This window comes from Phocoena sinus, chromosome 1 (assembly GCF_008692025.1).
Source record: "Phocoena sinus isolate mPhoSin1 chromosome 1, mPhoSin1.pri, whole genome shotgun sequence".
Lineage (NCBI taxonomy): Eukaryota > Metazoa > Chordata > Mammalia > Artiodactyla > Phocoenidae > Phocoena > Phocoena sinus.
In genome coordinates this window covers 109842680-109866695 of record NC_045763.1, presented here as the reverse complement: position 1 = coordinate 109866695, position 24016 = coordinate 109842680, and the positions used below count along the sequence as shown (strand labels likewise).

Genomic DNA, 24016 nt, shown 5'->3' with positions numbered 1-24016 from the left:
TCTAACTAGGGCCTGAAACAGTAACTTTTTAATTTTTAAAAATTTTATTTATTTTTGGCCATGCCATGTAGCATGTGGGATCTTAGTTCCCCAGCCAACGATCCAAACCGTGACCCCTGCCTTGGGAGCATGGAGTCTTAATCATTGGACCACCAGGGAAGTCCCCACATTTTTTTTTTTTTTGCGGTACGCGGGCCTCTCACTGTTGTGGCCTCACCCGTTGCGGAGCACAGGCTCCGGACGCGCAGGCTCAGCGACCATGGCTCACGGGTCCAGCCGCTCCGCGGCATGTGGGATCTTCCCGGACCGGGGCACGAACCCGCGTCCCCTGCATCGGCAGGCGGACTCTCAACCACTGCGCCACCAGGGAAGCCCCCCACATTTTTTTTAAAGGGGTTAATTTGATAACATAGAATGTTTTAACTTCTGGTCAAGTTTTCATTCTGACACTACTTCCTAGTAAACTCCAATTAGCAGGGAGGAACTCTAATGGCTCCTATATTCAATCCATTCTCAATACATCCTCAACAGGCAACATGAACTGGAACGATATTTATGGTAAGAATTTTGGACTTCTATGGATACTTATTCTGACCCAAATACTCCTAAAATCAAACCAGAAACATTAAATGCTTAAACAGAACTGCATCTTGTCAGATTCTTGGGGGTGGGTGGGAAAAAGAAATTACACATTGTCTTTTAGAAAAGGATTGGTTTCTTTAATTAGTAAAGAGAAGAAATAGGCTAAATTCCCAAATCCTATTCCCTTTTACAAACTGACCCATAACATCCTCTTTGGACTCTCCTTCTGTGTCCATTTCACCCACAACATACCTTCTCATATATTCACCCATATGAGGAACTAATTTCCTGTTAAGACTACTCAGCCAAGACCAGAAGTAATCTGAACCTCGTGACTATCCACCGAAGGTTAGGAGATGGAAATTCCCTCTCCCCTATCCACTTAATACCTTTTCCTTCTTCACTCTGCTCCAGGAAAACAATATTTATCATTCTTACTCTAAGATGAGGTCAGAAATTTCCATTATCCAATCATCCATCCATTCGTTCATCCATTTATATATTCATAAATATCAATGACAAAATTTTCTTTTTCCACAGCAATTGCTAGAAGTCTGGAGAAAAGATCACCTGAAGACCCAAACTCCAATACCTTTGAACGTTGTGAAAAATATCATACCGACTTTAAAAATAACTCTTTAATCATATTCACATAAGGGGAATAAAGGGCAGCACCAGGCTGTCTGGGGAAGGAAGCAAGGCGTTCTCCCTTTGTCCCAATGTCAGCCTGGCACAGTTCTGAGATCACACACACAAGTAGGGCTGGGTTTGGAAGTAGAATAAGGGAGAGGACTGAAGAGACACAGGCAAGAAGGGAGAGGCAAGGGCTTGCAGTAGTCTCAGTCGGTGGACTCCAACACAGATTCACTCAGCGCAAGGTCCCAGTAGTGCTCAGCCCCATGCTTTTTGAAATGCTCCCGAGCCATGTTCTCTGTAGGGCACTGTTTGAACTTCATCTCCCCAAAGCTCCGGTCTTTGGCTGTACCCTGGGAAAGAGACAAAATTTTTAATAAAAACACTGCAGTTTCTAATTTAAATCAGATATAATATTCCTTTATAAAACCTAGTAACACCTGTGTAGCAATGTGCCTACCTGAACATAATTTTATGGTAAAAACAATTCTAGGGACTTCCCTGGTGGTCCCATGGGTAAGACTCCATGCTCCCAATGCAGGGGGCCCGCGTTCGATCCCTGGTCAGGGAACTAGATCCTGCATGCATGCTGCAACTAAGAAGCCCACATGCCACAACTAAAGATCCCGCATGCCTCAAATAAAAGATCCCGAGCGCTGCAACTAAGAACTGGTGCAGCCTAAATAAATATTAAACAAACAAAACAAAACAAACAATTCTAACCTCCACCCCCTTGGATATTTGCTGAGTTTTCATGACTTTATATGGGTTTGTTTTTTTGACTGAATGGAAGATGAGGAGTTCTGTGCTCTGGTGCCTGGATGGAAGAGTAAGTCAGGAAGGACTAGGGAGGGTGAGATGGGATGAACTTGCCTCCCACCAGGCCTCCAGATTTGGGCATTTAAGGAGAAAGGAGTTAGAGGCTAAAAGGACTCTTTTCATAAGACTTAGTGAGACCATGTATATAGGCAGGAGGTTTTGGGGCCCAGTGACAAAGAACAATACAGGGGTTCGGGGGAGAGAGGAATGGGAGCCAAGGGGGATAACCTGCAGACAACTACAGTAGAAACATTCAGTACTTACTGGAACCGCATTCTCACCAAAGGGACTAGCTGCAATGGCAGTCACAAAGTGCTAGAGGCTTTCAGGGATCAGGTTCCAAAAAGGAGGCTAAAGCACAACTTGGCTTATTTCTGAACCTGAGAAATAATTCCTGAGGACTCTCAGAGATAAATGGAACAGAATTTTAAAGAGGTGAAGGGGCTGGGGGATATTAAATATGCAGATGGGGACTTATGAGACACAGAAACAGTTATTATGGTTATTATTACCTACTTAGTATGCATAAATTGGAGGAATCTGGGGTAAGACAGAAGGATACATGAAAAACAGTAGCAATTACCTATAGAGTGGTCTTAAAAAATGAGTGAATTGGAAGGGACTATTTCAGTAAGTGATCTTCTGTGTTGTCAGAATTTATTTTAATGAGCATTCACTACTTTGGTAGTAAAGTACTACTTTTTTTGTTTTCGGGCCACGCTGCATGGCATGTGGGATCTTAGTTCCCTGACCAGGGATCGAACTCACACCCCCTGCAGGAGAAGTGCGGAGTCTTACCTCTGGACTGCCAGGGAAGTCCCAAAGTACTACTTCTATAATAAAGAACTAGTTACTAAATACGAACACATTTAAAAAATAGAAGATACACACGCGCATGCAACCTAAAAGAATAAAATGAAAACGTTAAATCAACACAAAGGTAGAAAATATTTACAATGTATAAAATGTATTTTGGAGTGGGAATAAAAGGATTACTGCAGTACATCAGGATAAGAATATAGTTACTGAGGAAAGAAACTTTTAATGCTTCCTGGAGAAATAGGATGATATTTTACACTTCACAAAGGGTGAATGATCCTTAGTTCACTACTTGGCCTGAACAAGCATATTCACTCATTCATTCATTCTTCAGAATAGTGTGGCTCACTAAGAAAATTTGAGGGATGAAAGAATTGTATAACCATAAAAAAATTCCATTTTAAGAGTGATTTAGTTACATTTTTGCAAAGCATCATTACATAATAATCAAATTAGGTTCTCAAAATAAAACTGACAATAGGGAGAAAATAATATCCACATTTTATAGACAAAGCAACAGTTTTCGACATTAAGTGTCTTGCCCAGTTACACAGTGATACTGCCCAGACTCCCAACTTTGTATTAAGTCTAGTACTTCTTTCACTATATCCAAAGAAAAATTCTACAATTCATTTCCCTCTTTCCAAGTCTCATATCCATGACTGTGAAATAAATAAATCGAGAATTTGTATTCTTGCCACCAGTTTCCATACTTTTCCCCAGATGTTATAAACTATATACCCATCAATTTAACTAAAATATAATCAGGAAGGATTTGCTGCCAAATACTTAACAATGAATTCCAAAAAGAAATACAAATTCCTTAAGGGATTAGTCATTATTTAGTTTTACCATTATATTGCTCCATTTGCATAACATAAACAATCAGGAATTAGCTAAAGTCCTGCTTCAGTGTTTAATCACCTACCTCCCAGACTAGTACACATTTGTTGGTTTTCTTCACAGCTTCCTCATCAGATTCCTCATCATCTGGAAAAGACAATATAGCTAAATCTTGCTCTAGACTTAGATCAGACATCAAGATTTAGGTTCTAAACAAACAGTATTCAAGCCTACCCAAATTCTTTTAAATATCATCACCTTTTCTCATGTATTGGGATCAAATGTCTTCTGTTACTCTTTATTTCCCCCCAATTAGACTGAAATCTCCAAACAGGTAAGGACATTAATTAATTCAACAAACATGTATTGAGGACCAATTACGTGTCAAGAGCTGTGACAGGTACTGGGAATAAGGAGATAAATAAAAGAACAATAAAAACTTGTCCTAAGCACTTCAGATGCCAAAATGATAAGAGTCCATTCTCAAGGAGTTTTTAGTCTAATGAAGGAGGACAGATATAATGAATGAAAATATCTTAGGAATACTTGCAAAACAAAATAAAATATAGGTCAATTATAGTAAAAAGTATACTTTAAGTACAAAAATAGGGAAGAACGAAAAGTATAGAAGGGCCAAAGTTAAGAAAAGTAAGGTTCTCTGCATATGTTAAATGCTAACCCAAGTCTTCAAAGAAGGGAAGAATGAATATTGATGGAAGAAGATGGCCTGAAGGATGTCAAATAAATATACTAGATAAACTTGGGCAAAAGAATAAAAGTTTATTTTCTTGAATGAAGCAGAGAGCTTTTTTTGATCTGAAAAATATTTTTTGCTCTCAATCCTTTAAAAAACTTTTTGTCAAAAAATTAAAAAAAAAAACCACAAAAAATTATATAATATAGACAATGCACATATGAATGCGCAGCTTGCTGAAATTTCACAAACTAAATACACTCGTGTAGCCAGTATCCAGAGTCTGGGCTAACAGGGAAATCAGCTAGTATAAAGGCCTTAAAGGACAGGCAGGAGAATAACTAATACTCATGTATATGATCATATAATAAATACTGTATGAATGTCTAGCATGCTTAAAGTCCAAATGGGTCTTTCTAAAATTCTTAAACATTATCTGGTATTTGCAAGAGTGTCAGAGAGAGGGAACAGATGAATGGACAGAGTACCATCCCACCTCCCACTTAATCCCCTCTAACCCCCATTCACCATCTCCCTTTGTGTTAGATGTCTGTTCATCCCACTTTATCCGATGCAGCATAAGACGCTTAAATTTCTTCTGGGCCTTGGGGCCTAGAAACAAAGAAGGAGAATTTTGCCAGAGTTGTGGAAGACAATGGGGTAGAAAGAACGTTTGTGTGCATTCAACGCTTAGACATTAATGTGGTAGCTGAAGCAATCCCAGGAACCACATCTTAGGTCCTTCTACTCCAATAAACACAGAAACAGAGGCCCAAGATACTAAACCCAGGTATGGCTCTAAAATACTATCTTTTTCTCCTTTCTTCCCACCATGTTAATCACTTCAAGGCCTACGGTTGCCTCAATTTTTTCAGACTCACCCCCTTCCACTACTACCACGTTGACATCCTTGTGCAGTACCACCACCCCTGTCAGGTACAGCTGCCCAGCATTGGCCTCAATCTTGAACTTCTTGGCTGGGTTGCTCAAATTTCGAACTCTGGAGAAGGGAAAGTTTAGTTATGGCTTTCATTTTAGCATCAGCAGCTGCCTGAATGGAATGGCAAATAAAATGGATCCAAAATAGTTTTCTCTCTAAAAACAAAGGCATTTGGAGTAAGCAAATATACTAATGCTTAAAGGTAGAATTGATGAATCCAGAAGTATTTCTACTGTCTTAAACTTCTTCAAAGTCTAGCACTGTACACTTTACAACAAATAGCAGGTAATCAAAATCTACTCTAAGAATGAAGGAGAGATATTTACCATCATCCAAAAATATTTATATGCTAGTTGTTCTTGACAGTATAAAGACCAACAAATTCTTTGCCCTCTAGATGCTTATAATATAAAGTAGTCACAATGCTATGCCTGAAAAATTTCTTGAAGAATATACGAAAAACTGTCAGTGGCAATTACCCACAGTGAGTGGTCCTAAGGGATCAGAGAATAGGAAGGGGACTTTTTCAGTAAATGTCCTTCTGTATTGTTAGAATTCTGTTTTTTATCTTAGTAAGCATTCACTACTTTTATAATGTGCCGTTTTTATAATAAAGAACTAAACAGGAGCACGTCTAAACAGAAGATACACATGTACTTGACATAAAAGAATAAAATGAAAACATTAAATCAACACAAAAGGTAGAAAATATTTACAACATGGAAAGTCCAGGGCTTCCCTAGTGATGCAGCGGTTAAGAATCCACCTGCCAATAGGGGACACAGTTTCGAGCCCTGGTCTGGGAAGATCCCACGTGCCACAGAGCAACTAAACCCGTGTGCCACCATTACTGAGCCTGAGTGCCTAGATCCTGTGCTCCACAATAAGAGAAGCCACAACAAGAAGCCTGCACACTGCAATGAAGAGTAGCCCCCACTCGCCGCAACTAGAGAAAGCCCACGCAGCGACGAAGACCCAATGCAGCCAAAAATAAAAACAAATAAATAAATCAAAAATAAATAAATAAATAAATAAAGTCCACTTTGGAGTGGGAATAAAAGGATTACTGCAATACATTAGGATAAGGATATAGTTAACTGAGGAAAAAAACTTTTAATGCTTCCTAAAAAAATAATATTTTATGCTTCATAAAGTATGAATGATCCCTAGTTCACATCTTGGCCTGAATAAGCATATTCGTCCATTCATTCTTCAGAACTAGTTAGTTCACTAAGACCTCAGAGATAGAAGACTAAGTTTTTAACCCTCACCAATGAAAAAGATCTACTAGCTCTTGATTTACACTAGGGTCGTTAAAAGAGAGTAGAGCTGCTATTAGGTATGCTTTACACCAGTGATTCTGCCTCAATCACCTGGAAAATGTTTTGGTATTTCTAAGGAAAAGGCTGGCCCAGTTTGGACACCTACCTATAAACAGATATGTGTACCCCCTGTGAAATGTCTTCTTTAAGCTTTTTAATTTTCTTGACCTTTCTCTGTTCTGCTGTAAGTTTTCGGGCAGCGTTGGCCTCTTCATGCGCTCTGTCGTGACAGGAAGGACATCCACAAGTGAGAAAGGCATTGAAGATCAGAGGCAGGGCTGAGGGAAAGAGAGAGCAACGGAGAACTCTCCCCTCCCTCCAAATATGGATCCCCCAGAAGAGTCTGGGAAAGGTACTTGCCCTGGGTTTCCACCCAATCCCATGGCACTTACTTCTGTCTTTTTGCCATCTGAGCTCTGACATGGGCTTCTACCTTCGTGGGGTCTTGAACAGCTTCTGTTCCTAATACTCGCATCAAATTTGAAATTCTTACTGCAGTGAAGAGATGATAGAAATCAATCTCATAAGTCATTACTCCAGCTGGGATAACCTGTCAATCTCTTCTCTACTAATTCATATCATTCACCTATTTCAAATCTCTGCTCAAAACTCACCTCCTCCAAATACTCTTACCTTGAAAGCCCATCCAGTTAATTCAGCATTTAAGGGAAGTCACATAATTAATCTAAATAACTGGTATGCATTTATTCACATTGTTTGAAAATTTACAAAAAACAAGGAACTTAATTTCTTTGGCTTTTTTTTTTCTTTTTTTTTTTGCGGTACGTGGGCCTCTCACTGTTGTGGCCTCTCCCGTCGCAGAGCACAGGCTCCAGACGCGCAGGCCCAGCGGCCATGGCTCACGGGCCTAGCCGCTCCGCGGCATGTGGGATCTTCCCGGACCGGGGCACGAACCCGCGTCCCCTGCATCGGCAGGCGGACTCTCAACCACTACGCCACCAGGGAAGCCCTTTGGCATTTTTCACTCTCATCATAGCATTTAGTGAAAGATCCTATACATAACAGTGCTCACTCAAAATATTACTAACTGATAATGGAAACTACAGGAGTGAGGTTTTTTAAACTGCATTTTCATTTTTCAAACATTTAAGAATTATGTACATAACAACTCTATGCAAATACTCCAACTACTATCTTCATGAATTTCAAGCCTATTATTCTTCCAGGCGTATAGGAATGTTTTATGGTCAATATTAGTTAAAAAAAAAAAAAGCCTTAAATGACATCTACAATAACTATGTTGACCTGTCTTAATAAGCAAAGACAATAGAAAATTTAGGAAAGGAAGAACCAATGAATGATTCTGAGAAACAAAAAGCACCCAAATATAGAGAGATGCTAAAGTTCCTCTAGAATGACAGAGATAAACTTGTCATCCTTTCTTCCCTGCCTCTAAGATACGTACCTTTGGGTTCTGGAGGAGGCATCAGGCCTAGCCTGACTTTCTCTTGTAGCTCCTTCTGTGCTTCCCTCCTTGTTTGCCTTCGAAGTTTCTTCTGTTCCTTCTTGGTCAGATATACCCCCAGAGTAACTGGTGTGTCATTGTCGACTGTCAGGCAGAGAAATGAATGTACCAAAGCAATAAGCATATTAGTGGGATACAGGTGAATATCAATCACATTAAAAGGAACTTTACAGCAACATGGATTGGCCTAGAGATTGTCATAATGAGTGAAATAAGTCAGACAGAGAAAGACAAATATATGATATCACTTATATGTGGAATCTGAAAAAAGCGTATAAATGAACTTATCTACAAAACAGAAACAGAGTTACGGATGTAGAAAACAGACTTATGGTTACCAGGGGATAAGCGGGAAGGGATAAATTGGAAGACTGGGATTTACATATACACACTACTAATATGAACCTACTGTATAGCACAGGGAACTCTACTCAATACTCTGTAATGGCCTATATGGGAAAAGAATCTAAACAATAGTGGATATCTGTATATGTGTAGCTGATTAACTTTGCTGTATGCCTGAAACTAACACAACATTGTAAATCAACTATACTCCAATTAAGATAAAAACAAAAAGGAGAAAGAAAGGACCTCTAGTTTGCTTTTAGTTAATTTTAGGTCGTGATAATGGTATTATAGTTATGTCTTTAAAAAGCATTCTTTTTTTTTTTTTAATTTATTTTTGGCTGCCTTGGGTCTTCATTGCTGCTCGCAGGCTTTCTTTAGTTGCGGCGAGTGGGGGCTACTCTTTGTTGCAGTGTGAGGGCTTCTCATTGCGGTGGCTTCTCTTGTTGTGGAGGACGGGCTCTAGGCACATGGGCTTCAGTAGTTGTGGCTCGCAGGCTCTAGAGCGCAGGCTCAGTAGTTGTGGCGCATGGGCTTAGTTGCTCTGCGGCATGTGGGATCTTCCCGGACAAGGGCTCAAACCCATGTCTCCTGCATTGGTAGGCGGATTCTTAACCACTGCCCCACCAGGGAAGCCCCTCAAAAGCATTCTTATCTTTCATGAGTAATGTTCTAACTTGTTTTTCTTTAAGCAGTTGAACCCTTTTATAAACTGAAATGTGGCAAATATAGAAAACAAAATTAGAGCTGCTCCGGCTGCTCTGTGTGAGGATTTGGAGTAGGTGGGGGGTATCCAGAATCCCATTTGGATCCTACTTACTGAACCTCAACGTGCCTATGGAATACAATTTGAAAACCACTGGCCAACACTAAGAAATTTATAATTTAAGAGTCATAGGGATTGGGAAAAATCTTCTGAGCTCCCAAAGCAGATTTACTCAATTTGTTAAAACAAACAAAATCCCCCACTTTCTTCTAATGATTCATGCTGATGACAGCTAAGTACATTCTGATTAAGTATAATTCAATGATTATTATTCTTTTATTATCACAGGGTCTCAATCTATTTTTCTGAACTTATTAGAGATACTGGCAAGCAAATTTACTGAGTAAATGTACTGAGTAAAAACTAACCTCCTCTATTCATCTCAAATTTGATGAAAATGTTAAAATCTTCTGTGATTGCTTAAGAGGGAATATCAGTATTATCTCTACATATGAGGAAATTCTGTATTATAAGTGATTTACCCAAGGGATTCAGCCAGTTCACAGCCACAACTAAAACCCATCTCTTCTGACTGAGCCAACAGACTTTCACTACAAAAATGATAAAGAGAAAGGCTGAAGAAAAAGAAGATTGAAGAAGGCCAGGAGTTTAATGGTGGTGTACTAGACTAGAGTTGGGAGTCAACACTATGGCAAAAGCCCAGTTTGTAATATACATCAGTGAGGCCATCTATAGATTAGACCTCAATGCTCTACAGCTGCACTGTCTAACACTGTAGCCACTAGCTACATTTACTATTTACATTTAAATTTAAATTGAATAAAATTAAAAATTCAGTCCCTCAGCTGTATTAATGCAACTTGGTTTTCAAGTTCTCAATAGTCATGTGTGCACAGCAGCTATAGTATAGACAGCCCAGACAGAGAACATGCCCATTATCACATAAATTTCTATTGGCTAATACTTCTCTAGAGCTTTGATTGAGTAATCTCTACATTACCTGGAGGGTTGAGCTGGGCTGGATGTTCAACAAGATTTGTGATTCCAAAATAATCTTCTCTCTTGGGATTTTCCTCTGTACTAAAATTGGAGGAAGAAGGGAAAACAGGATATGTGGGTAGAGATGATTCCAAGAGAGAGGGAATCTCAGAAACACAATGAAAAAATCCACCCCCCCATAATGCATTCTAGAACTTTTTACAGTATTTGCATGTCTATAATATGTAATATATTACTTATAATTTTCAAGATGACAAAATGGTCCCACTAAGGTTGGATGCATTCTCTACACCAGTCATTGTCAACCTTTTTTTTCTACCCTAACACCTCTGATGGACACCATATTCTCTCATTAGTAACAATAATTCGCTGGGACAGAGGCTGACAAAGGAAGCATAAGGAAAGGCTGAGACAGTCTCCTAAAGCCATGTATCAGAATAATGGAACAGATATGATTGAAGCTTTCCAAATGTTTCTTATACGCTTTATTTATCATTCTCTCCCCCATCAACTAAGAATCCTTGCTCTATTCTAGGACTGGATCTTTAAGAAATGTTAAACACCTATTATAAGTAGCAAAAGAAGGTAATTAAGAAAACAAATATGGTAAAAACAAATAACAATGTATAACAAAGCAAGCAGAAATTTTACAGATTTGTATAGATTATTTAGGCTATATGTGCCCAATCCTCCTACATTAACCGAAAAAACTAAAACAACCCATACAACATATTCTTTACAAATATATGAGCTTGTATATGGTTATCTATCTTCCTTGGATTTAAATTTTTTACTTAATGCACAAGTACCATCTTTCCCATTAAAACTCTAGCCTTATTAAAAGGTATTAACCAACAAACTCACAGGTCAAAGCCATTGGGGATGATATAAGAGTCCCACCACTCAATTTCAGGGACATCACCTTCCTTCAACTCCTTCTTAGGAGCAATGAGGGCCAGCCTAGTTGAAGTATGAATGCCTGTTTTTCGAGCTGCCTGTGAGATCTCTGCCTGCAGCTTCTCCAGTTGAGCCTAAAGACAAGACAAGATAAATTGAAGTCAAAGAAAACAGGGAAGTAGTAGAATCCCAAACTTTAAAACACTCCCTTGTTGAACTCTTTACATCTAATGCAACAAATTCATACTTTCTGAAAGCTTAGAAAAAGGAGCTGTTCTGCTTTACTTTATCCTTTACTTGGTTGATTTACATACATTTCACTCTCATCACTAGCCCTTTACCCCACAGTGCCTGCCTGCAGCAAATATGCAGAAATGGAATTTTATGAAAAACCTCATTCTGAGAGGATGAAAACAAGAAGGTAAAAGTCATCAAATATACAGTCAATCAAACTATCCAAGTGTGTGGACTGTCTGCAGTAAATTTTAACACCAGGTTAGCTTTCATTAGTTGCCCTGAGGGTTCTCAACGGTTTCCCTCCACTGACCGTTTATGTGGAGAATTTTCAAATTCAATTTTGTTTCCACCTAAGTAGAATGTAAGTAACTGAGAAGACAAATCAGCTAAAAATCAAGTATTCCAGGAAAAAATATAGTATTTTAAAAATTACTCATTGCTTTACTACTTGTTTATCTAATTGCCAAAAACATAGAGAACTGAGTTGACGGTTATTTCAGGACTATATTCAATTTCCTTTGTCACCTTCCTAACTTCTTCAAAATTCTAGATTATATTCTAAGCCAGATACCTTTGTCCGTAATCGCTGGGCAATCTTTTCAAATTTGCCCTTATCGTGGAATTTAAAAGTGCGTCTCTGGCGCTGGGAAGGGGCAATTGAGACTCGGGGGTCAAAAAAGGTATTAGACTCCATGTCTTCTGATGGCTTTTCTTTTAGCTGTTGCTTGAATTGTTCCCTCTTCACAGCCCGAATATTGGCCTTCAGAGTAGGCATACGGTGTGTCAGCTCAATTTCCTTGCCGGTTGCATCTACAGTTCGACCTTGTTCATCAAGAATCAGTGGTGTAGGTTTAGTTTGATCTTTTAACTCCACCTTCCTGAAAAATAGCCCACAAAGGAATAAATCCCATTTGGAACAATAAGTCAAGCAAAAAAAAAACCAAGCAGAAAATAAAAAACAGGGCTTCCCTGGTGGCGCAGTGATTAAGAATCCGCCTGCCAATGCAGGGGACACGGGTTCAATCCCTGGTCCAGGAAGATCCCACATGCTGCGGAGCAACTAAGCCCGTGCGCCACAACTACTGAGCCTGTGCTGTAGAGTCCGTGAGGCCCAACTGCTGAGCCCACGTGCCTATGCTCAAAAAGAAAAGCCACCACAATGAGAAGCCCGCACAGCGCAATGAAGAGTAGCCCCCGCACAGCAACGAAGACCCAACACAGCCCAAAATAAATAAAATTAAAAAAAAAAAAGGAAAAATCAAAACCCAACAAAGACAACTAGGTTACAAAATTCTAAGGAACATAAACCCATCAGTGAATAATAACATCTTGACTGAAACTATCAAACTGGACAGTTGAGTATAGAGTACAATCAGATGAAATGAACTTATAAATTACAATGGTAAGAAGTTGGAATCATATTTTCCTTTACTCCTTAATTCTTGAGTCAGACAGGGGATGGCAAACCAATTAAGGTGTTAAAAATGAAGTCTATCACCTTTACCCAGTTGTAGAGAACTCTCAGATCTGGTCTCACTCAATGTGGTTTAATGGATATAGTTCTGACCTAGGATTCAGGAAACCTAGCTCTATTCCTAGCTCCAATATTAGAGGAATAATCTTAACTTCAGTTCTACGAATTGTAAAAAGAAGATAATTAAACTCTGCAATAAGGTAACCAAGAGAATAAATTCAATTGGTATTTATTGAGTATATGTAAGAAATATGAAACTATCTAAGAAATTATTTAAGTTCCTTGCAAGAAGAGGATCAATAACATTCAAAGGTATTTATTGCTTCTCAAGCTTCAGAAATGAGTTCCATGAAACAGGTACTCACGGGGGAGCAATGCCCATAGCATGGAGATTGGCCAGGCCCACCATGTTAGCATTGCCGATGAGCCCTGGCTTCAGTGCCAGCTGGGCTTGGATGCGGGCTTGTAGTTCAGCTGCTTTCCTTGCCTTCTCAATGGCATCATTCATGAAAGTGGCGGCCTGGGAGGGCTGAATAGTGTTGCCAATTGGAAGTCGCTCTGGTTGGGAGGAAGAAGGAGTCTTTGGCTGTGAGATAGAGAAAAAGAAATCAGAATCAGAAAAATTAGACAGGCAGGCAGATCTCCCCCGACCACCCCCCCACCACCCACCACAGAGTGGTAGACTGTGGTAAATTGGGGGTGGAACATGCAGTCATCTTCTGGACTCTCATTTGAGTGGGTGGCAAGAAATTCTGTGCTAAAGATTCTTATTTTCAGAGAAATCTGGTTACAATACCTGAGGCGTAGGGGGGCTAATGAAACTTAGTTGTTTTTTCCTTTCCTCGATTTGCCGTGTTGCTGCCTCCATCATCTGTTTGATCTGCTCTCAGTGGGGGAAAAAGTTGAAAAACTGTTAACATCTTTTTATTTCTCTCATACAGGTTCCTAAACTCAAAGGGCTTTCAGATTTAGAGAACAAAAAATTTTTGAATGACCCCATCATATTCTGCTTGTACCATAGGCTAGAAAATGTAATAAAGATAAGCGTACACAGCTGAGCACTGGAATTTTTCAACCTATCTTCCCGAGGCAGGATTGGCATGTTAAGTATTGATAGTAACATAGCTTGCTAATTAAGACTCTGGAGTCAGGGAAACCTGAGTTTGAATCTTAACTCTGCCATTTAATGCTTGTGTGACCTTGAACACGGTATTTAATTTCTAAACCTCCAAGTGTCTAAAAGGGGTAAAAATGGTACCTACCTTACAGGGCAACTGTGAACATTTAGAAAATGCATGCAAAACTGACAGAACCCATAAACATTATTACACTTAAAAAAAAAAAAATCACCTATTTGTCCCTGAGTTCCTAGTTTGGGTAACGGGAGCCAACAATGTGAAGACTTACTTCCTAATCTCTGTAAATACTTTCCTCTGCCCTAAAGAAGTTCAGAATAATAAGCTTTGAGGACATGATCAAATAACTCTTCTTGAGTTTTCCAAGAGTCCTGTGTCAAGGTGCTTCAAGATATTTTAAAAAAATTATTTTAAACATTTTTTTGAATAGGTGGTATATTTACATAGTTTAAAATGCAAAAAAGTACAAAAGGGTATACTGTGAATTCTTCCACCCCATTTTCTATTAAAAAACATCACCATCAGTTTCTTTCCTTTCAGAAATATCATACATAATATGCAAATCCATCCATCCACCCACCCATCCATATATATGTATATATTCTATTTCTCCTGTAACAAATTTTAAGTGGTACAAGAAATATTTACTACTTATGTGGTATCAAAATTTTTTGTTTTTGTTTTGTTTGTTTGTTTTTTGTTTTTTGGTGGTACGTGGGCCTCTCACTGTTGTGGCCTCTCCCTTTGCAGAGCACAGGCTCCGGACGCGCAGGCTCAGCGGCCATGGCTCACGGGCCCAGCTGCTCCACGGCATGTGAGATCTTCGCAGACCGGGGCACGAACCCGTGTCCCCTGCATCGGCAGGTGGACTCTCAACCAATGCGCCACCAGGGAAGCCCCCAAATTTTTTAACAGTGCCCATTTTAAATACACAGATAATTCCTATTAAAAACATACAAAGTGAACTCAAAATTATTTAAGTGGATTATACCTTTTCTGTGTTATAGTATTAGGAAATACTTCTCTGCCATCATGTTAAGTTCTAATCATTTCAATAATTTTCTTACTGACACAGTGAGGTAGATATTTGGGCAAACGATGTACGTAACACACCTTCCTTGCCACATAATAGGTGCTCAGTAAATGCTATTTCAAAAGACTTCAACTGGAATACTCCTGGTTAAACCAAGAAATGATGAAACATAAAGCAGGATATAAAATTTTTCCAATGCTAACAATTAATTCAAATTAAGGCCACGATAAATCTGGACCCATCCATCTCTTACTTCTTCAACTCTCAAAACCACCGCTTCCAGTTCTTAATTACTAACCTGGAGCTTAGTCAGCATGCCAGGACTCTCTGAGGGAGGCCCAGGGATTACTTCTGGCTCCTCTTCCACCTCCTCAAAACGGGGTATCCGTCGCTTTTTTACTCCTGATGATTCCTTGGAGATCTCAGAGTCATCACCAAACACTTCCTAAGGGAACCCAAGATGAAAGAAGAGTTGTATCCCTGCCCATGGGAGAAGGGAAGAATAATCCTAGTCCTTATCAGCATTTTGTGGCTTTTCCCAGAGTCTTCTAGACCCTCCACCAAATGGACCATCTCACCCATCTCAACTTCATTATTCTCCTACTCCAGTCAAACAAATTTCATCCCATGTGCTTATAAATGTTCCCATCCCAAGGTCTTTACACATCTTACTGCCCACATTTGTAATGATCTCCCTCAACTTTTCCCCCAGTCCAAATCCTGCCTAAAACTCACCTCCTCCAGGAAGTTTTTCTCATTAATAATCTCATCCCACTCTGATCAAACTGTTGTTTCACATCCTTTTAGCGCTTAAGAGCTTGGTTCATACTAAGTAAAATTACACTGCTGATATTCTGTTTGCCAAGTGTTAAGTCTTTCAATGTTAGTACGTACTTTCTCCCAACTAGTGTCTAAGCTCTTCCAGGACAGGGGCTTTCTCTCTTTTTCAGTATTCCCCAATAACACTTTGTTCTCATCAAACAATGGGAACTCAAATATGTTGACTAATTTGCAAGGTGAACTTAACAGGACCAAGAGTGGCCAACTGGAAGGGACAATGGGAAAAAGCAAATGTACACACCGGTGGTAGGCTTTGGGTGACATCCCCTCTTCACTAGGAGGGCTCGTGTTTTGCAAGGACATATCCTCGGCCAGGGGCGAGCGCTTCCTGGAACTCCTACAGTTCAAGAAAAAGGACTCTCCCATAATATATTGTGTGGGGTGGGGACTGAATGGACCAAAATGGGACCCGAATCCCAAGGCTATCTAGATACCTCCTTCAAGAAACCATTTTTATTAATCCCACCCAATGTAGTCACTTTATTCACAGCAGGCCCTCAGCACTTATACAGTAGCACGCCCTATCAAAACATAATCTTCACTCTACAGATCTATGTATACTATGGATCAAGCATTCCCCCTTAAATGTAACAAAATTCAACGGAAGTCTGAAACTCTAGTCAACCCTAAAATTTACATGAAACTGCTACTCAGATTTCATAATTTGTGACTGTATTTTGTTGTGCCCTCCCATTCCCCCAACCCTTAAACTGCAAATTCCTTTAAGGCAAGGACTATCTTTCATTCCTCTGATAACCCTACAAAACCCTAAACACAAAAAGCACACAAATCTCTATTTCTCTTGGTTCCACAGCCTGGCCAGGGACCAAGCAGACACGGCTTATTCACTCTTGTGCCTCAGGAAAAACAAAAGGATAGCCAGGATATCAAAAGCACTTTGGAAGGTTTTTGATGGGAGTCACAGAAAAGATTTTTTTTTTAAGAGACAGACAAAGAAAAGAGATAGATCAGCTACTTGACACTGCTAATATTGAAAGAGGCCATGACCAATCAGCAACTATAGGATAAAAAGAGAAGGAGGTAAGGGGGGTAATGATGGTCCCTTTAAGTATTCCACTCATGGGGCCAGAGGACTGGCAATATGCTATGTGGAAAACAGTAGGCTCTCAAGACACACAGTAAAAAATCAATTGCTGTTAGGTGTCCCATCTACAAGTCCATTGCAGAGTAATATCTCTAAAGGACCAACAATGAGGTCTATGGCTCAGGTAGCAGTGAAGTCACATTCTGAAGCAATCTATTAGGCCTCAAGTAAATCAAAGCATAAAATCTTAGAGCAATCAATTTATTGAAAAAAAAGAAAAAGAGAGAGACTTAGGGAAACATGAGAACCAAAACTCCTAACTGTATATGAAAAAGGACAAAGCTACCTACTATTTCCTCGGAACGTTTCAACCCATGAACTTAGGTAGTTCATCACCATAAGATGGTGATAATACACGTTCACCCCCTCTACTTCAATGTCTAAGTATCTCTCTTAAATATTAGGTATTCTAATAGTGGATATTAAAGTGTGAGCCAGGTAAGCTCAGCAACTTTGTTACCATTCAAAACACTCCAAGCTCGTCAGATAGTTAACTGTAACCTACCTTTAGCTCTCGTTTTCTGCTCCTGTCACTGCTGGACTTGGAATGCCTAGAGCTTCGGCCTTCCTCCACAGCCTCAAACAGTTTGTCCACAAATCGGAGAGTAGAATCATCAAGAAAAGGTTTCAGGTGGTCTGGCAAGAAAAAAAGAGGTGGTAAGGTTGAAAACATAAAAGTACTTAGTCCAATACTAGGCATACAACAGATGCCAACACTGGAATTTTATCCCTAAGAGGGAGAGAAATGCTTTCTTAAGTTCTTTGTAGGATTCTCATACATTCTCTTACACTGAATGACCTTGCCCCACGAGATAAAAATAGTTATAATTTTTTGGCATAGGAAGTAGCATAGCCAGAGTAACCTGTTTAGGCTGAGCATCAAAGTTTAAGATGAATAACCACTCTAACTTTTCCCAAACAGCAGTTGGAGGAGACTACCTTAACAAAATCTGCCTCCCTCAACATTTTTCATGTATTTTATAGAGACTTCTATATGTTTAGATGTCGATCTGAATCTGAACATACCCATCTGACTTAAGTATATTTCCTAAGTAAATATAATTTAGGTAACTCAGTGCAGTGGTCAAAGGAAATCAGTCTGAGATTCAAAATATGTCACAAATAGTATAAAAAATAAGAGAAAAAGCAATATTAATTATTTAGGCTATTTCCATTATAATGCAAGGGAAACTGTGGCCTGACCTTTTTTTAGACACTCCCAACAGAGAGAATTTTGGGGAAGTTCAAAGCAGTATTTGGGGTCATCCTACATGTTAAGCCAGAAGTTTCAGAAAGGTACATACCAGCTGCCTTCTTCTTGTCCATGCCCTTCCCCACACAGTTCAGTGCTGCTGTGACCACTGTGGGCTCTGAGAAACCCAGCACCCTCTTCACTGTCTTCTCTATCCATGGTTTCAGCTCATCCAGCTCCCTCTTAGACAGTGCCATTCTTCAGGAAAAGGAGGATAGCTCAAAATAGGATTCAATACTGCACCTAAAAAGAAACCAGTAAAGAGTTAAGTTAGAGGACAGGAGAAGACTAAAATGACCCCATGCCAACAGTAAGTATATCAGGAATGCCTTCCCCACCTCTATTCTCAATCCTAGGCAAGTTCTTCTACTTCATTTCAAGCCAAATACTTTCCCTACAACTCATACTTCAAAACAGAAAGGACTACATTCTGTTTGATTTTTAACCCTAACTCAGTAAGTATCAGTGGATCAGTGAAACCTATGGAATAAACAAACAAACCTTGGGAATAACCTAGTCTGAGAAATGAGTCCTAACTTCTTTTTTGATTCTGTCATATTCAACAAGGACTGGCAAGCATATAACATGAAAACAAGACTGAAAAAGCCCACTCAGAGCCCAGCCGTTCTATTCTTCCTACTTCTGGGCAAGCATTCCTTAACCCAGGCCTTCTTTTAAGGGACACAAATGAGAGGGCTTATCCAGGTCAGTCATCCTATATTAAAACTCATAATCCTTAAGACTGTTCTATCACATTTCTCTGTACTCATATTCATCCCAGTGGGAATTCTGTACCTAGATACTTTTCTCTCATGTTCTACAGGGTCTCTGTCATAACTAATCCCTCAGTTCAGAAAAGATTACCCTCATTTTGGATGTACTCTCTCTCTTTTCACCTTTATTCTACTTTTTTTTTTTTATTCTACTTTTTAGCTTAATAGAGAAAACACCATCATAAAAGACTCTACAACAATCTTTAATTTGTTGTTTAATGTAAGTAGAGTTCTTAAATTTTATTCATGTTTACGTTTTTATCTCCTACTTAAATCTCAAAACTCTTCATGAGCATAAAGAAAATTTTTATTTCCCTAATTTTCTCCATATTGCCTAAAAGTCAATAAGCTAGACTGACCTCAATTCCAAGCTAACCTCCTCCCAGCAGCGCCACACATCAGGGTCCAATCTAGGATTCAATCTTTTAAGATGTTTTAAGACACCTTTTCTCCTATAAGGTACAGTCTGATTATCTTCTACATTTTTGGCAGGTTTATCCTCTGTAAGAACTGTTGCTAAATAGTGTATTTAATTTTGGTATAACCATATGAAGCAAGTAGATTAAAGTCATGAAACTACGAGTGAAAGACTTTGTGCCTCAGTGACATGTTATATAAATAGAGTGGCTCTATTTACCCATCATGAGATAACAGTAGAGCCTATCAATCTCAACATGTGCATTGCTCAAAAGCATATTCAGACACCACAGAGAATGAAGAGCTCACACCGAGCTCTACCATTTACCAGCCTTCTGACAAGTAATTCCTCTCAGACTGGGTTCACTCATCTTACAAAATGAGGACGACTGCCATTCCTATATGGCACTTAATTCATTCAATAACTATTGATTGCATAACTAAGTCTATCAGATGAAATGTGTGCCCAAGCACCATATGAACAAATGTACTCAACTTCAACCCATTCTTCCATAAGATAACGTGCAAACTAAACAGCCAGTGGCCAAAATAAAAGTTCCAAACGGTAACTAGCTTTGTCACGAATCAAATATTCAACAATAACTGCGTGGAGCGGGGCTGGGGTGGGGTGTGGTTATGGTGTGGAAGGAGATGAAGTCAGAATGATCTCTGAATGAGCTGGTAGCAGGTTCTAATCCTCTGAAGCATTTCCTTACTCTGTGCTCTCCTTTGCTACAAGTCCAATTTCCTCCTTGAAACCCCCATTCTTCTCTTTTTGCTCTTTCCGTCTCTCTGACCCGCCCCCAACCCAGCCTCGTTCTACCCCAACTCCTCATCTCAGAGGTAGTCTCCTCAGCTCGTCCCTTTCCCGCCCCCGCCCTTTTCCTCTCAACAATCTCATTCCAACCCGTTCTCCCACAGAATTTGTTCTTTTCTCAGCTTCCTTTCCACTGAACCTTCCCGCCTCTGTCCTGCCCTTGGATTGAACCCTAGCCCCAGTCACTAGGACGCGAGGATACCCTCTCCGGGCCCGGGGCCACTACTCACCTCACTAACTTCAGCCCCTGAGACGGAGCCCGAACGTTACACCGGAACCGGAAACCTTCTGACCGCCCTATGGCCTGCCGTCGCTACTGCCACTGCCGCCGCCACGCCGCGGTCCCACGGCACGTGATGAGGGAGGGCGGGGCCGCCGATTCGCGCAGCCGTAGTGGGTACTTTCCCGGCGGCGGAGCGCCTGCGTGGCGGCGCTTTAAAGTTTTCCGCTTGCGCGTTACTTGCCTCCTTCGGTTTCCCCAGGTAAATCTGTTAGCTAGGTTATTGCAAAGTTAATGTTCCCTGAAGCATAAATTGGGCTACTTGTAGCATTCCTAGTGTGGAGAATAAGTGCGCTAAGGTCATGGTAGAACTAAAAACGGGGCTTCTGCGTTTGGGCTAAACCTGGACTTTGTGATAGAAAGTAGCCCTGCGAGAGTCGTGATCACTAGCATTAGCCGCCCCCCGCCCCCTCCTTACCCTTTTTCCCTAACTTCGCAGTGGTGCCAGAGATCACCCAGAAAGAAAACGAGTATAGGAGGACTCTGAAGATAGTAGCCCATCCCTCCCCTTTACTGTTTTTTTCTTCCATTCATTCACGCAACAAATAATTATTGAGTGTCTATTACTATATGTCAGGCATCCACTGAGATTCAGTATTACTTAATGATTAAGCAAGAGCACGAGTTTTAAAGCCAGTGTCTGTAGTTGTATTCCAGCTCTCCCACTTTAGCTGCGACATTAGGCAAGTTACTTAAGCCCTCTCTTTCCTCACTTGTAAAAAAAAAATCCACCTCATAGGGTTGCTGTGAAGACCACAAGAGTGACAGTGCTTCTCACAGAGTTCAATACAGCTACTTGACATATAATAATATATCCAGTTGGCTACATAAATGTATAGTAGACATCCTAAACTTACATGATGAAAACTAAGCTCCTGATTCTAACCACCACCATCCCCAAAAAACCAGCTCCCAACACAGTCTTCCTCATCTCAGTTAATGGCAGCCATATTCTTACAGTTGGTGACAAATTGAAATTATAATGGAGTAACCACAGTACAGGTATACAAAAATGGAGTTGGGAGGTCATTGAGGATCTGGTCTCAGACACAATTCTGCCCCACCGAGAACTTGAACTTTCTTTGAACTGTACAGAACCCAAGGACACCACTGGTCATATTCAGAACAACACATGCCACTGCATCCTTATGGTCTCAAGGTCTCCCCTTGTAACCGTGCAACCAGTTCGGACCCCAACCAACCCTTATTTAACAAGCACCCTTGGGAATTTCCTGGCGGTCCAGTGATTATGACTTGGCACTTTCACTGCCAGGGCCTGGGTTCAGAACTAAGATTGTGTAAGCCGTGTGGTGCAGCCAAAAAAAACCGCCCCAAAAACAAGCACCCTTACTTCTTGCCAGCTCCAATTATAATTATTAATAAAGAACTCATGTAACTAACTATAACCTTGTGGTTTTTGTCTTTATAAGTCTCCCCCATTTTGTAGTCTGGTGGAACACATTTCAAGTGCTTCTTGAACATGTGTCTCCCTCAGTAAGACCCTGTATAAAACTAAACTCACAACTCTCATGTTGTACATTTTTCTTTCAGTTGACAGTTATGCAGGCCAATAATCTCAGTCATCCTCAACCCCTCTGTTTTTCTCCAGCCAATCAGCAAGTTCCATTGGCCCTACTTTCAGAATATATACAGAAACCATCTGCTTCTCACTACCCTACATTACTATCACCTTTATGCTTGGATTATTTTAGTAGTCTTACTGTTTTCTCTTGCTTCCACCTTGTCCTCACTTAGTCTAGTTTCATCAGAGTAGCCATCATGATCATGTTAACACATCAGAAATGTTGTATCACTTCCCTGCTCAAAACTGTCCACTGGCTTTACATAGCACTCAGAGCAAAATGCCCTACAAGATCTGCCCCACTCCATTATCTCTGTGATCTCACCTACTACTCTTTTCTTCACTCATTCACCTCCAGGATCTTACCCCTTGTTGTTCCTTGAACATGCCAAGCATAATTTCACCTCAAGGCCTTTGTACTTGTTGCTTTCTGCCTGAATTGCTCTTCATCCAGATATGTGCATGGTTTGCTCCCTAACTCCTTCAGATTTTTATTCAAAATTAACCTCAGAGAAGTCTTCCCCAGCCACCCTATTTAATTCTGAAGTCTGCTTGGCACAGTTAACTATCCCATTTTTTGTTTCCTTTTTCCTTTTTCCATAGTACTTATCACCACTTATGCTACTAGTACTAGGTAATTTTCTTATTATATTTATTGCTTATCATCTGACTCCCTCTGCTAGAATGTCAGCTCCATAGAGGCAGTAATCATTGTTCATTGATATATCTTAAATGCCTACAATACCACCTGGCACAATTAAATATTTGTTGAATTAAAGAACAGATCTTTTTTAGCAGTGGATCTTACAGGCCTCAGAACCTGCTGAAGTCTGGTGTCCCAAAGAATGGAAATTCCTGGGAATTCCCTGGCAGTCCATGGTTAAGACTCCATGCTTCCATTGCATGGGGCGCAGTTTCGAACCCTGGTCCAGGAACTGAGACCAGGGAACTGAGATCTTGCATGCCACAATATACGACCAAAAAAAAAAAAGAATATGGGGGAGATGCTTGGTGACTACATAAATGTCATGTTTCTCATCAAATTTTCACCTTCTAATTTTAGCATTCATTGATGATCTTGCCTGAAACAATAATAAGGTGATTGCAAAAAAAAAAAAAAGAATGGAAATTCCTTACAGACAGGAATTGTGTTACATTGTATCTCCAGGACCTAGGATAGTACCAGGCATAGTAAGGGCTCAATGTTTTTCTCATTTTACCAATAAGCCTGTATTTTTCCCTTTCTTCAAAATGAGGCTTTAAACCTACTTTAAATACCCTTTTAACCAGTGTTTCTGAAAAGCATTGTGTGTGGGTGAAGTATAGTTTGGAAAAAGCACGCCCCCAAATTGACACAATTTTATACATGGAAAATTCAAAAAAAAAGTATTATTTCCAGATTACAAATGACAGAAATGAAAACCCTAAGATGTTTTCTTAGATAGTAAGTTCACTGGAAAATGCAGTTATTCTCTAGGGAGGTTATTAGAATTTCCCAGGGAGCACCAGATTTTTGTATTTAAAGTCTGGTTTTTAATAAGCTTGAGAAGTATGTACCAAAATCTACCTTCCCTGATGGTACAGGATGAAACACTGAATAAATCCTGGCTTTGAGTAGCAAACTGAGGGTACTTCTTGCTCAACTACTTCATGCCTCAGTTTCCTCATTGTATCTACAGCACCTAAAACCAATGTCTCACATAAGTAGTCACTCCAAAAAGTCTGTTGAATGGGTTAATGAGTTCCAACTCTGCAGAGTTGTAAATTTAGTTTCAGTGCTTTTAACTACCTGGATTCAATTCCCCATAGGGATTTTTGTTTTTTAGGAACTGATTTTATTTCCAGTATTTGGAATCAGATGGGTTTAAATCTTAGTCTCGCAGTTACTAGCTGTAAGTCTGTGATTCCTTCAGGTAATACATTTTTCTGAGGTTGTTTCCCCAATTATAAAATGAGAATAAGTC

At 39.9% G+C, this 24016-nt stretch overlaps 1 protein-coding gene across 2 annotated transcripts; it reads right to left on the bottom strand.

The window, feature by feature from the left end:
- Positions 1-1200: 1200 nt before the first annotated feature.
- On the bottom strand, positions 1201-20545 carry PRPF3 (pre-mRNA processing factor 3). 2 transcript variants are annotated; one of them, XM_032646812.1, is made up of 17 exons: positions 20421-20545; positions 18236-18426; positions 17437-17567; positions 16068-16163; positions 15285-15431; positions 13614-13697; positions 13183-13403; positions 11915-12221; positions 11074-11240; positions 10211-10290; positions 8079-8222; positions 7045-7144; positions 6759-6872; positions 5272-5390; positions 4919-5002; positions 3782-3843; positions 1201-1568 (listed from the first exon to the last, which is right to left on the bottom strand). In XM_032646812.1, the coding sequence occupies exons 5-17, from the start codon at positions 15300-15302 to the stop codon at positions 1422-1424; spliced, it is 1647 nt and encodes a 548-aa protein (XP_032502703.1). In that variant the 5' UTR covers positions 15303-15431; positions 16068-16163; positions 17437-17567; positions 18236-18426; positions 20421-20545; the 3' UTR covers positions 1201-1421. The 2 variants fall into 2 exon arrangements, with proteins under 2 accessions (XP_032502703.1, XP_032502693.1); XM_032646802.1 differs by lacking the exon at positions 16068-16163 and having other exon boundaries at positions 20421-20538.
- Between the last annotated feature and the right edge of the window lie 3471 nt (positions 20546-24016).